The sequence below is a fragment of the Erpetoichthys calabaricus genome, chromosome 3 (assembly GCF_900747795.2).
Source record: "Erpetoichthys calabaricus chromosome 3, fErpCal1.3, whole genome shotgun sequence".
NCBI classification, from domain to species: Eukaryota; Metazoa; Chordata; class Cladistia; order Polypteriformes; family Polypteridae; genus Erpetoichthys; species Erpetoichthys calabaricus.
The window spans coordinates 312261930-312277011 of NC_041396.2; the positions used below are offsets into that span (position 1 = coordinate 312261930).

General features: G+C 40.3%; 1 protein-coding gene across 1 annotated transcript; it reads left to right on the plus strand.

The window, feature by feature from the left end:
* Positions 1–376: 376 nt before the first annotated feature.
* LOC127527133 (ATP-dependent DNA helicase PIF1-like) lies at positions 377–12831 on the plus strand. The gene is made up of 2 exons (XM_051924795.1): positions 377–1459; positions 12731–12831. Exons 1-2 carry the CDS (start codon positions 421–423, stop codon positions 12829–12831), a joined length of 1140 nt encoding a protein of 379 aa, XP_051780755.1. The 5' UTR covers positions 377–420.
* Positions 12832–15082: the final 2251 nt, after the last annotated feature.

Consider the following 15082-nt stretch of genomic DNA (forward strand, 5'->3'; position numbering starts at 1 on the left):
GTCTTGAGAGGAAAAGGAATCAACTACAAATGTGTAGCCTTGACTGGTATCGCAGCGGAACTCTTGTATGATGGAGCTACTGTACACTCTACATTTGGGGTGCCATTTAAAATCACTGAGACTTCAACCTCAAATATAACAGCAAGATCGTTCAAAGGACGAGGTCTTATTAACACTCAAGTGATTATATGGGACGAGTGCACAATGACGTCGACACATTTGTTAGCACTGATCGATAGATTGCTCAGAGACTTGAACACACCTGACACTCCATTTGGAGGAAAGGTAGTGGTTTTGGGTGGACATTTCTGCCAGAAACTTCCTGTTGTAAAAAGAGGCGACAGAGCTGCAATCATTGGAGCCTGTATTAAAAGAAGCCCATTGTGGCAATATTTCAAAAAAATTTCATTTCATAAAAATATGCGAACGGATCCTGACCAACAGGCCTTTGCCGATTGGCTTCTGAAACTTGGAAACGGTGAACTGTTGAACAGTGACAACTTAAGTAGTGAAACTGTCGAAATTCCTGAACAATGTGTAGTTACGGGAGACTTAATTGACGAAGTATTTGGAAAGACAATTAAGTTAGACCAACCAGAAAGATTCAAGGACACAGCTATTCTATGTCCTAAGAATAAAGACACCTTGATGTTGAACGATGAAGTACTTAGACGTTTAGAAGGCGAAGCCAAAACATACTTCAGCGTAGATGAAATAAAAGTCACACAGAGTGGCGATGACGTTAACTACCCAATTGAATTTTTAAATTCTCTAACTCCGTCAGGATTGCCACCACACAAGTTGACACTGAAAGTTGGTGCAATTGTTATGTTGCTTAGAAACCTGAATACGAAAAAAGGACTGTGCAATGGAACACATTTAATTATAACTAGAATGCTTGAGCATATGCTTGAAGCAAAAATTGTTACCGGAAAACGTGCAGGTGAAACTGTACTAATTCCAAGAATTGGCCTGGATATGATGGACGACTCTGAAATGCCATTTGACATGCACAGACGGCAGTTTCCCATACGACTAGCGTATGCGATAACTATCAACAAGTCACAAGGACAAACCCTCGAGGTTGTTGGAATATTACTTTCAGAACCAGTGTTTTCACATGGTCAATTGTATGTTGCCTTCTCCAGAGGCAAAGGCTTTAATAAAGTAAAGGTAAAGATTTTGACCTCAGAGAGACAAGGCAAACTGCTTCCTGATGCAGAGAAATATTTCACACAAAATATTGTATATCATGAGATTCTGGACACAGAACCTATGGAGACGGACCTTACTGACGACTTAGCCTACATTGATTGCGACCGTATTGATGACATGGTAGATGTCATGCAACATTTTGAAAATCAAGAAGAACCTAGCATCCCAACATGGGAAGACTATGATTTTGAAGGTCTCGAAGACGATGTGGAAGACGCCGCTTATGATGAACCATCCATAAGTCGTGGGAAGAGAAACAGAAATTCTCCTCCACCACCACATAATTACTATTCGGACAGTGATTCAGAGTAGGCCGTTCCTATCGAATCAATGTCCAAGGGTTTTGTTTTGTAATTTTGTTTCCCTTATAAAAAATCATAATGCTGTGCGAAGAAGGGCCCAGTTCACGACTGGCAACCGCGTTTAAACAGGGAGCCCTTCACAGACAACCTTAAACCGCGCAACGTAGTTGGGCGCACATGGCTAGTATTTATAAACATTTTTATAAGCAAAAGTGGAGACGTTTTCATTTTATCAAATATTACACATATTCAAAACTCATTTTAACCCAAATTAGCCCAGAGCTCTGGAAATATATTTATATTTGAGACTTTAAAGATTTGTGTGCACAACATATTTTCAGCAATTACTTGAACAAATATATTTTCAAATATACTAACCATTGCAGTATGTTTTCCTCTACCATCACACTGTTCTGTATTTTCATAATCCACGTATATCTGTAATCCACTGCATATAAAATCTGTGCATTCATTCAAACCCCACTTGCTCAAAGACTGTAAGCCTTCCAAACGCCACTCCTCTGACTCTTCTCAAGACTCAATTCAGCCTGTGAACATTCACTCTCATTACAATAGAACTCATTTCCCAGAGATCTCCATGTTTCATTTCCTCCCCAAACACACACACAGAGCTCCCTCCAAGCTCACATTGTAATAAATTTCAACAAACTGTTTTCAAGTCACACAGCACTACAGAGACACTAAGGGCTTTAAAAGCGACTTTACACCAAGGCCAGAGCTGTGTGTGGGAGAGACGCACATACACACTGAATACGTTCAGCACAAAACACACACACACACACGAGGATACACAGACCAAATAATGCATACATACATAAACATCAGCATGCGCCAGGTACCTTCAGAACCTATTATGATACATGTTGCTTTTTGTCCCATTTAATTACATTTCTTTCCCACACAGATATATACCTCTACCTTACACACCTAGTCCATGTGCTCTGAGATTTTTCTGTCACCTAATTTTTCTTTTAGTGTTTTCTTCCATCTCCTCTCTCCAAGCTGTTTTGCTCAGCAGACTGTAAATATGACTCAGATTGTTCTGTAACAGGGACCAATTGCTACCTTTCTCTTTTATATTTATAACTAGCTGATTACCCAGTGGCTTCACTCACTGAGTGCAACGGAAAAAAATAAAATGTAGTCTATAAGTTATAAACAGTAAAGCATTAACATAACAATAATAATTCATTACATTTATATAGCGCTTTTCTCAGTATTCAAAGCGCTATCCACACAGGGAGGAACCGGGAAGCAAACCCACAATCTTCCACAATCTCCTTACTGCAAAGCAGCAGCAGCACTACCACTGCGCCACCTGTGAGGACAAGAAAGAAGACATGTAAGAAGTAAAGATACATTGAGCAGTACTGGAGTGGTTTCTGGTAAACTACATTTTAAAGGTGCTATAACACAACAGGTAAGTAGTACTAACAGCAGCTAAAATGTATTTGGATCATTTCTCGGTAGCAGATCCCTTGTGAAAGGTGCTACATGACCGCTGTGGTATAGAAATTACATTTTGTATGTGAACATCCAAATTTCTGCCTGACAACCTTGCACTACATGCCTGTGATTTACTTGTTAAAGTAATTCATCACAAAAGCAACCTTGAATGTTGCGGGGTTTTAGTGACCCGAACTCACCTTAAGGGACAGTAAATAGTCGTGCAGGGCAATTTACAAACAGAGTCCTGCTTCGAAGGTGCGGATTACACTCATTCACAAAGATTTCCACTCTCCCAGGAGCCGATGGGGCACTCGAAGTGTCACAAACAGTGCGAGAAGAGAGGATGCTGCCCGAAACTGTGAAGCTCTCAACCCGGCAGAGCAGCCCGACATTCCGAGCCTCCTAGCGTCCACTTTGTTCTCACGACCCCTCGCCACTGAAGGCGGTCTCGTCTTCACATTGTTTACAGCTCAGCGCTGTTAAAAAGTAGAAAGACGTAAAGCTGTTTTCCTCATCTCTTCTACTATCAAGTACTGCCAACTAAAAAAAAGTTACAATGTGGTACTTTCCGCAACAGTCACGTGGACGAATAAATAAAACTTCTCTGTCAGAACGCGCCTGGCGGTGAACGGCTCAGTGCTGTAGTCCAGAGGGGAGGGAGAGGGCAACGCGGGGCGCACTTCTATGGGACAGATCGGCGTGTTTGTGTTTACTTCTTTTCAATATTAGTAAATTAACAATTCGTACAGACGATATAAAAATGGCGTCCACAAACGAAGTGATTAGTTCCTGTATTATAATATGTTCTGTGGTCATACGTAATTTACATATCGCGTGGTCATACGTAATTTACGTTTCAAACGCGAAAAGAATTTTATATACAGTACTAACAAAATACCCGCGCTTTGCAGCGGAGAAGTAGTGTGTTAAAGAGGTTATGTAAACATACAGTGGTGTGAAAAACTATTTGCCCCCTTCCTGATTTCTTATTCTTTTGCATGTTTGTCACACAAAATGTTTCTGATCATCAAACACATTTAACCATTAGTCAAATATAACACAAGTAAACACAAAATGCAGTTTTTAAATGATGGTTTTTATTATTTAGGGAGAAAAAAAATCCAAACCTACATGGCCCTGTGTGAAAAAGTAATTACCCCCTTGTTAAAAAATAACCTAACTGTGGTGTATCACACCTGAGTTCAATTTCCGTAGCCACCCCCAGGCCTGATTACTGCCACACCTGTTTCAATCAAGAAATCACTTAAATAGGAGCTGCCTGACACAGAGAAGTAGACCAAAAGCACCTCAAAAGCTAGATATCATGCCAAGATCCAAAGAAATTCAGGAACAAATGAGAACAGAAGTAATTGAGATCTATCAGTCTGGTAAAGGTTATAAAGCCATTGCTAAAGCTTTGGGACTCCAGCGAACCACAGTGAGAGCCATTATCCACAAATGGCAAAAACATGGAACAGTGATGAACCTTCCCAGGAGTGGCCGGCCGACCAAAATTACCCCAAGAGCGCAGAGACGACTCATCCGAGAGGTCACAAAAGACCCCAGGACAACGTCTAAAGAACTGCAGGCCTCACTTGCCTCAATTAAGGTCAGTGTTCACGACTCCACCAAAAGAAAGAGACTGGGCAAAAACGGCCTGCATGGCAGATTTCCAAGACGCAAACCACTGTTAAGGAAAAAGAACATTAGGGCTCGTCTCAATTTTGCTAAGAAACATCTCAATGATTGCCAAGACTTTTGGGAAAATACCTTGTGGACTGATGAGACAAAAGTTGAACTTTTTGGAAGGCAAATATCCCGTTACATCTGGCGTAAAAGGAACACAGCATTTCAGAAAAAGAACATCATACCAACAGTAAAATATGGTGGTGGTAGTGTGATGGTCTGGGGTTGTTTTGCTGCTTCAGGACCTGGAAGGCTTGCTGTGATAGATGGAACCATGAATTCTACTGTCTACCAAAAAATCCTGAAGGAGAATGTCCGGCCATCTGTTCGTCAACTCAAGCTGAAGCGATCTTGGGTGCTGCAACAGGACAATGACCCAAAACACACCAGCAAATCCACCTCTGAATGGCTGAAGAAAAACAAAATGAAGACTTTGGAGTGGCCTAGTCAAAGTCCTGACCTGAATCCAATTGAGATGCTATGGCATGACCTTAAAAAGGCGGTTCATGCTAGAAAACCCTCAAATAAAGCTGAATTACAACAATTTTGCAAAGATGAGTGGGCCAAAATTCCTCCAGAGTGCTGTAAAAGACTCATTGCAAGTTATCGCAAACGCTTGATTGCAGTTATTGCTGCTAAGGGTGGCCCAACCAGTTATTAGGTTCAGGGGGCAATTACTTTTTCACACAGGGCCATGTAGGTTTGGATTTTTTTTTCTCCCTAAATAATAAAAACCACCATTTACAAACTGCATTTTGTGTTTACTTGTGTTATATTTGACTAATGGTTAAATGTGTTTGATGATCAGAAACATTTTGTGTGACAAACATGCAAAAGAATAAGAAATCAGGAAGGGGGCAAATAGTTTTTCACACCACTGTATATATATATACATATGCATATATATACATTTCTACATATACACATATCTACATATACATATATATACATACATATACACATCCACATACAGTAATCCCTCGCTACTTCGCGGTTCACTTTTCGCGGATTCACGACTTCGCGGGTTTTTAAATACAAGTGATTGCCCGCCTATCGCGGAAGTTATGTTCCAGACCCATCAGCAACAGGAGAAAATCCGCGATATAGAAAGACCATATAAATAAACATTTTTATAGTTTAAGCCTTAAAATACCCATCCCACATGCTTTAAACACATGTAAACTTATAAAACACACTTTGTTAACACATATGATATGTGGATGTCGGACTAAGGATATGAGTAACATCTCACTATTATAAAACATTTTAACTTCACGCAAGACAAGACAGTGAGACAGGAAAATAGGTGATGTGCAGGCTTTTAAATTATTGACACGCAGAGCGACAAGCAGTACAAAGCCAGCACAAAGTCCACTTCTCCTTAGCGTTCATTCAGCTCCCCACCCCCTTGACAATGCGAAGTGGCAGGAGCGTACTGCGCCTCTGGGAAGGGGGGTTTGAGCGAATGTGCGTTCAGCCCTCACACACCCCCACTCCTCCTCCTCCTTCCGAACGCGCAGAGCGACAAGCAGGCATTTTGGCAGAAGCAGCACAAAGTCCATTTCTGCTCAGCGTGAGTTCAGCTGCCCCCCTTCACAAAGCGAGTGCAGACACATTGACGTCTGATCGCTGCGTGCAGTGTTGGTCCGCGGTGTTTAAGAATGTAGAAAGTGTTTAAGAGCATAGGAAGTGTTTATAAGAGTGTGGGAAAGGTTAACAAGAGAATGAGAAAGGTTTATAAGAGTGTGGGAAGGGTTTATAAAGCCTTAAAATATGTATAAATAATAAAATAAATATAGGTCGCTACTTTGCGGATTTTCACCTATCGCGGGTGGGGCTCTGGAACGTAACCCCCGCAATAGGTGAGGGATGACTGTATACATATATATACATATACAAATTTACACATCTACATATATATATACATACTGTATGTACATATATATACATATAAATATATACATATCTACATATATATACACATATACAGTATATACATACATATGCACATATATATATATATATATATATATATATATATATATATATATATATATATATATATATATAAAATATAGACATACATATATACATACATACATACATACATTCACATATATATATATATATATATATATATATAGCAAAATACCCGCGCTTCGCAGCGGAGAAGTAGTGTGTTAAAGAGGTTATGTAAACATATATACATTGTCACACATGTACGATTAGGAGGCAGTCAAAGAGCCTACAGGTGAGTGAAACATCGTGAGATAAAGGGATATCACGTTGTACTTACCTGAACTCTTTTTTCCAACAGAACACAAGAAGAGAATTAATCCCGCAACTTCCGGGTTTTCAAAATGGCCGTGATGACGCCACTTCCGGTCAATATTGATGACATCACTTCCGGCACCCACAAACCACATCACTTCCGGTTCCTGTTGCCACATCACCATTTTGCCAACCATTTCCTGTCACATGTTTTTCTGCTCTATAAAACCACCATTTTGTTTTCAGTAAAGTTGTTCATTGTATTTTCAAGATTTTGAATCGCTTCATTTTTCAATATTGTCTGTAAGACAATATATAGGGACGGTCCCCAAATCTTTATTTTGTATTTGTGACTTTCTTATCGATCACAACATATATACACATATCTACATATACATATATATACATATATATATATATATACATATACATATCCACATATATATATATATATATATATATATATATATATATATATATATATATACATATATACATATCAACATATATATACGCATACGTATACACGCATACATAAACACACACATATACATCCATCCATCCATCCTCTTCATATATACATATACACTGTGATAGTTTGAGGCTCCGTGACCCCTTGAACCCTCAGACTAGACGTCAGACACCAGGTAAAAGTCCAAATATGAATATTTATTTTAATAATAAAGTGCACAAAGCACCCTCCTCTCCACAATACTCAATAATAATCAATAATTCACCAAACAATAATCCTCCACACTCCCAGACGCGTTGCCACCCTTCCACCCAGCTCAGCTCGCCATCTGGGATTTCCCATAGTCCTTTTATAGTCCTGATCCGGAAGTGTTTCGTCCTCTCTGTTCACGTGACTAGGAACACTTCCGGGTCATATAAAAACTCTTCTTTACCCTGGAGGCACGTCGTTTCATCCTGTCATGTGATCTTGACGCACCTCCGGGTTATAGGGCACATACGAGTCCGACAACCTCCCTACAGCGACTCCTGGAGGCCCCCATGGTATCCAGCAGGGCTGTGCATATAAACTACAGAGTCCATGATGCCCTGCTGGAATTCGGGGCACGTTCATGCTGTCGGGAGAGCTCCTCCTGGCGGCCTGGGGGTGAGGGCCGGAGTAGAAAGCCGGCAATCCTTCACAACACATACATACATAGTGCATTGTAACACGGGCTGTGATTGTTACATGGGAGGGAGACGACAAATCACAGCTTCCCGCTTTCTAATCGGGCCTGTGATTTTAGTGCTTTGACTGATGCCCAGATCCCACAGTATCTCCCCTTAGGAGAGGCGTTAGGCAAGTGTAATTGAATAGCGGTGCTGCAAGTTTAGCTTTACACCTGTTTTTAAGGCTTATTGACTGAAAGGGGCTTTCATGAAAAAACTTAGGGCTTTGCTACAGGATACACCCTCCACAAGTTAAGGAAGTAAAAATAAAGGTATATATTTCTGTTTTATTTAAACCTTTTAAGTTTGTATGCGGGCGGCATGGTGGCGCAGTGAAAGGTGCCAGTTAGGAGACCCGGGTTCGCTTCCCTGCGTGGAGTTTGAATGTTCTCCCCGTGTCTGTCTGGGTTTCCTCCGGGTACCCCGGTTTCCTCCCACAGTCCAAAGACATGCAGGTTAGGTGCATTGGCGATTCTAAATTGTCCGTGGTGTGTGGGTGTGTGCGCCCTGCGGTGGGCTGGCACCTTGCCCAGGGTTTGTTTCCTGCCTTGTGCCCTGTGTTGGCAGGGATTGGCTCCTGTATTTAGGATATAGCGGGTTGGATAATGGATGGATGGACATTTGTATGCATAGCCCTATTTGCCCGTTTTCATTTTTTTTCTTTCTTCAGTAATATTTCAGCAAACCCGGATCTTGTCAGTTCGAATCCTGGTACTGACACCACTGTGTGACCCTGAGGAAGTCACTTCACCTGCCTGTGCTGCAAAAAACAAAAGTAAAGTAACAAATTGTACCTCAGATGTTGCAAGTTGCTGGAATAAAGGCATAAGTCAAATAGATAAATATGTATTATACACATAGGAACTATTCATTTATTTTCAGTTAAGTCATCTGCAGCAAACCTTTACAAATGAGGGTTTCTCCTTTTTAGATAGTGCAAACTATTTCTTCTTCATTGAGGTTTTCTCTTGGAGAAGCAGCCTTAACACAGCTTTTCCGCTGTTTTATAAACGAACGCCAAGGAAGGAGCCTTTTTATTATATCCAAGGGTTCTTCGCTTTTTTTTTTTTTTTTCTTTTTTTACGATTGTTATAGTTCTGTTTGTATACCACATTGTCAGTTCAGCACTCCGGTTGTAATATGACCAAGCTGTGCAAGCTTACTGTTAAGAATGCAACATATAGTTGTACAGGAGAAAAGCAATCTTGCCTCAAATCAATGGCAACCTTTTGTAGGTCTATGAACTTAATTTAAACTTTAGGTTTACACGGTGCTTTCTTTCCGAAGTACTTGCACTCATGAATATGTGTGTATGCGTCAGTCGCTCAAATCCACGCGCTTCGCACCGGCGAAGTACTGCTTTTAAATTTTTATTAAGAAGAAAAGAAAACCTTTTTAAATTGAGGGAAAATATACCAATAACAATTTGTTAAGGATCTGTTTTTTTGTGAAGCTGCCTTCACTCGAGTGATCACTTCGAGCTGACTTGCTGGCTAACCATAAGCATTACCTGGTAGGTAACCACCCATACAATCAGATTGTGAATCAGACTACGAATGCCGTGAATGTAATTACCCCAATCTACATGCTGTCAAATAAACGAACCACATGCCGTGGCGCAATTTTAGGGGCTTCACCTCTAGCGCTGACGTCCGAGGTTCGATTCCCGTAAGGGAGTGAAGTGAGCGCTTCGCACTGGCGAAGTACTGCTTTTTAATTTTTATTAAGAAGAAAAGAAAACCTTTTTAAATTAAGTCTTAAAAAGAGGTGTAAAGATATTGACAATAAGCTACGCAAACCCATCAAGACATGCAATCGTTTAAATGAAGGAGCGAGTCGAAAAACACCATCCCATAATATTAGTTAACGATTAACACATTTCTATATGTATTGTAAGCATACAATACAACTGATAATATGTTGCGCTTATTTATCTGGTGTACCGACATTTTTGCGCGTTTAACGGCTGAAATCTAACGTGGTTTGTGCCCTTTTTAATAAAAGGCGAGCTTTTAAGCCTGAGAAATCACCCCGTAAATGCACACGTTTTATTGCACATGTGTTAATATGTATGCTTACACAGTATTAAAAGACACTCAACAATTAACGTCATTTACCTTCGTTCCCGCGTTTGACTCGTGCTGTAAATCTCTTCCTTGTTTTCAGTTCACGTGATTACGTAGGAGTTGTGATGATGTGATACGTGACTCCGCCTCCTCCATTAGAGTATATGGACAAAAAACAGGTTTCAGTTATGACCATTACGCGTACAATTTCGAAATGAAACCTGCCTAACTTTTGTAAGTAAGCTGTAAGGAATGAGCCTGCCAAATTTCAGCCTTCTACCTATACGGGAAGTTGGAGAATTAGTGATGAGTGAGTGAGTGAGTGAGTGAGTGAGTGAGTGAGTGAGTGAGTGAGTGAGTGAGTGAGTGAGTGAGTGAGTGAGTGAGTGAGTCAGTCAGTCAGTCAGTCAGTCAGTCAGTCAGTGAGGGCTTTGCCTTTTATTAGTATAGATATAGATATACAGGGTATAGATTTTTGCAATTTATACTCATCTGATTTGAACTACGTCAGCTCCACATCTCTAACTTCTATTCCTTCTAACACTGACACTATCTTGTCGTGTAGTTTTTTTAATGTACCTCTAGGTAAAGATGTTTGATGACAAGATCCCACTTACAATTTTTATGTGCTTAGTCACTTTACTGTGTCTCTCGTTACCCACTACTTGGGTCCCAGAGCCCATTCACAATCACACTTGTCTCCTTTCCTGTGGTTCCTTGTACTACCACTGAAGGAGAACGGAGCTCATACAAGCACACCTTTCAGTCACCCAATCATTCCTTATTTGGGGAAAGGGCATTTAAAAATATAGATGTATATGTATGGATATGCCTACACTTCACCTGCGTGTTTCTAATTTAGTATTGATAACTTAAACCCTACACCCTCAACTCATACTTAATATCAGGGCTACACTGGCACTTCCATGATTTCGACCCAGAGGTTCACAAATATATCTCTGGAAGAAAGAGATCTGTTCAATGGGACTTAGTCCCTAAGAGCATCCCCCATTTATTGCTGGTTGGGTCTCATAACATCCTCCATGGTTTTGTCCCATAGGACAGTGGTTGTAAGGAAAGGGAAGGAGCAACACAATCTCAGAAGCTTCCCTCACGTATTGCTGGTGGGAACTCTGATAATAGTATCCTGGATCTTTGCAATGAGATTCATGAACAAATGGTTAAGGGCACCAATGACTCCCCCCCAAAACTCATCCCAATCCATTAACAGCTCCAATCACCCTCATAGTTATATCTTTAATATTCCTATAAATTTGAAAAATTATAAGCATTGTGTCCCTAGTTACATCTCTCCGGGAAGTAGCTAAGAACTCCCCAATCACTCATTCAACATCACCTAATGCAAACAACACAGTTAGCCCACCGTCAGGAGATATTATTAGTGCGACACATTATGGTCTTCAACTAAATCTCTGACCCTCACTCATGGACCATTCACTTATTATATAGGGCCTCATCCAAGGAATAGAATTAGGAAGCTTATTTTCCGTAAGGATTGGGTACTCATGGTAGGTACTCATCCCTAACCCACTTTCTTTTTCTTTGGTTATATTCTTGAATAGAAGCTTGCGTTTTGTTATATGTGTACCTTTTATGAAAGTGTTTATTTGATATTTGGACTTCAGTTTTCACACATTATATACTTCATGTCTACATTTTGTCAATTACTAAAACATGAGAAACATTTCTGTTTTAGCAATGTGTTTACATACATTTACATGATGGTGGATGGTGGTGGTATAGTAGGCTGCTTGTGTTTATCGACACATTTACAAAACAAAAGATGCTGATGGAGAGGTGCGCTGGAGTTACGTGTTTTTTCGTAGGCATCAGGGACTCTAGTTTTAAACGCTACTGCAAATGGCTCGTCTTCTATCTGAGAGTGCCTCAAGAATATGACATTTTTTAAAAATAATAAACTATCACATCCACAGTGGCTTCTACAACCTTTCCAGAACAATTTTTTTTCTCTTTAAATCTAAAGTTGCTCACAAACAGATTTTTTTACAAGCTGTTAAAACTTACAAATAGAGGATTGAGTCTTATGAAAACAATTCATAATATTATGAGAGAATCATTTAAAAATATAAAAACTAAATATATACAGCCTTTCACAGTCACAGCAGGTTTTGTCACAAGGTTGGAAGCTGTTAGCGTATGCTGTCACACGTGTGACTGGTGGACAACCTCAGTGCTCCTTTAATGGCTGTTACACTCTGAACCATGAGGTGACGCTGTTGTCTAATGCCTTCTCTCTTCCTCCTTCTATTTTAAAGATAACTAATGGCTCTTCCGTCTGTGATATCACTTCAGCTTTCTGGCCTCCTGAACCCGACCCTTCCTGTTGGCAGCCATGATAACTGGCATTGTCACCATCCTAGGTAGTCTGAAGAAGGCTTGTGTATGACTAGGTCGTTGTTTACTGTTTTTCTGATTTTTTATTCTGTTTTTTGCCATCACAATATATGGGGTTCACCTAACTACCCCAATTCATTCTGATGTGTTTCTGTGTCTTATTAGTTCAGTTAGGCCTCTCCTGGCAGCATTTGGCACAAGGCATGAAACCAGTCTGGACGGACTGCACCTTCATCAACACCCACAGTGGGCCAATAGAGAGCTGACAATTAACGTGACACACAACTGTGAAGGACATGGAGGAGACCCCTTAGATGTTCTCTTGGTCCACCTCTTGTAACAAGCACCACAGATACTTAGGAGAATCATCCACAAGAGGCTTACCTTCAATTAGAATGACAAAACAATCATTATGAAGGAAAAAGAGGATATTTCTTCTAAGGAAACTGAAAGATACTTTTAATAAGTCTATTATTGAATCAGCTACGACATTTGATTTTATAGGCTGTGTTACTAAGCAGCACGGTGGTGTAGTGGTAATGCTGCTGCCTCACCACAAAGAGGTCAGGCTGCACATCAGAGGTCCTCCCTACATGGAGTCTGCATGTTCTCCCCGTGTCCTCAGGGGTTTCCTCAGGGTGCTGCGGTTCTTTCTCACAATCCAAAGACATACATGTTGGGTGGATTGTGGATGCTAAATTTGACACTCTGTGTGTGTGTTTGTGTACACCCTGTGATGGAGTGACGTCCTGTCCAGTGATTGTTCCTGCCTTGTGCCAAGTGCACAGCTACCCTGTGACCTGCTCTAGATGAGCAGAATAAAAAAATGGCTGAATGGATGTTGTTTAGTGAATCTTAGTATAAAGAAAAAAAACTGTGTAATGAACAACAATAAAATGAGCAGTGAAAGTGGGGGTCCGCAGCAGCCTTCACTCACTGACCACCATCACAAACAAGTGGTGAAGAAGGCCAATTCGATTCTGTCACACAGCAGCCATCCTCTGTCTCCAAAGTGTCACTTGTGGCCATCAACCTGCTGATTTTGGGTCCCAAGTGTGAAGACCCCCAGACTGAAGTCCTCTTTTATCTCAGAGCTATCAGCCTTTTGAATTCTAGTAGCTGCAGGAGTCCTGCGGAGTTCTGAATTATTATTGTGTGCTCCTCGTTATTATTGTTCAAGAATCATTATTCTGATTTGTAGAAGTCTTATGGTGTGTGTGCTGATTACCACAATGGCTGTCATGTGTGGTCTCTTTTATTATTTTCTTGTCCCTATTTAATAATGTCCTACGTGTCACACATTCCTGCTGCTCACAAATTTCCCTCTGAGATAATAAAAGTCTTCTGCCATCCTGAAGAGTAAAAGCCATTCATGCAAAGAGAGAACATGGAGATTCAACACCGGCAGTGACCGGGCGAAGGACTGGGACAAGAACACTAAATCAAAAGGGCAGAAGTGCGGACCACCACATCATAATACCTCCTGAATAAACACACAAGGGGGTCTGAAATGAGGGGGCAACTCTTAAAGTGGAACAAGTGAAGCATCAGCTGAGCAGAGCAGAAATAAAGGAGCTGAGAGTCTGTCAGGAATCATCTTATACAGTGCAGACCATAAAACCTTAAAACACAATTTATGGCTCACGTTTACTGGTGTACTCATACCTCACATTAAAATAGAAAGAAATAAACTCATCTTGTCAAGGATTGTTTGTTTTTATTTACAAAACATACTGTGTTATTCGCAAATATTTTAGTAGCTACCTGTTCAAATCACCAAACAGGACCATTTTGTCTTCTCAGGTTCACATAAAGTGATGAAGCAGACATGGAGTGGACAATCCAGAGCCCCAAACCTCCACCAAAGCACTAGGTGCTCGTCCATCACAGGCCACGGGGAGAACACGAGAACTGCAGACATTTATCAGGCTGCTTTGGAACGGAGAGGTCGCCGTGAAGGCTCTGCATGGACACATTGAATGGGCAGTCGCTCAGCGGCCTTTGGATTCTCAGCGCTGGCTTTACGTCTTCATGGATTATTGATGTGTTTTATTGTGTGCTGTGGATTGTGATTTTTATTTATCAGAATAGTTTTATTATTTACTAATAAGGACAATGTAATAACAGTGAATCTTACATTTTGCCATTGTGCAGTCCTGAAAAGTGTGATTTTCTAAGGAATTCTGTTAAAATACTTTTAAAGAGACAACTTGTACCACATTAATGACGTATAAAAATCTCCCTGCGTAATTGTGTACTAAATTTGCAAAAAAAACCAAACTTTATTGCAGCAAACCTACTAGGCATAGTAGTGAGGATTATAATGCTGATTTAAAATCAGTCAAGGGTGCTTTTAAAAATAAGTGAAACATTTTAATTCTAAAAAATATTTCTAAGCAGTAATGACAGACATGGAGTTACTCACATCCAAATTTAATTCCTTTATGAAAGGTTTAAGTTTCTCTGTTTTTCTAGAATTGAGCACAATGCTGTTCTCTGAAGTATTAATTGTGTTCT

Bases quoted from the DNA above. Each gene is read 5' to 3' on its own strand.
- LOC127527133 (XM_051924795.1), top strand. From the start codon at position 421: ATGCGAACGGATCCTGACCAACAGGCCTTTGCCGATTGGCTTCTGAAA. The intron at 1,460-12,730 runs GTGGGAAGAGAA...GTGTCTTATTAG, and splicing joins TGATGAACCATCCATAAGTC to TTCAGTTAGGCCTCTCCTGG.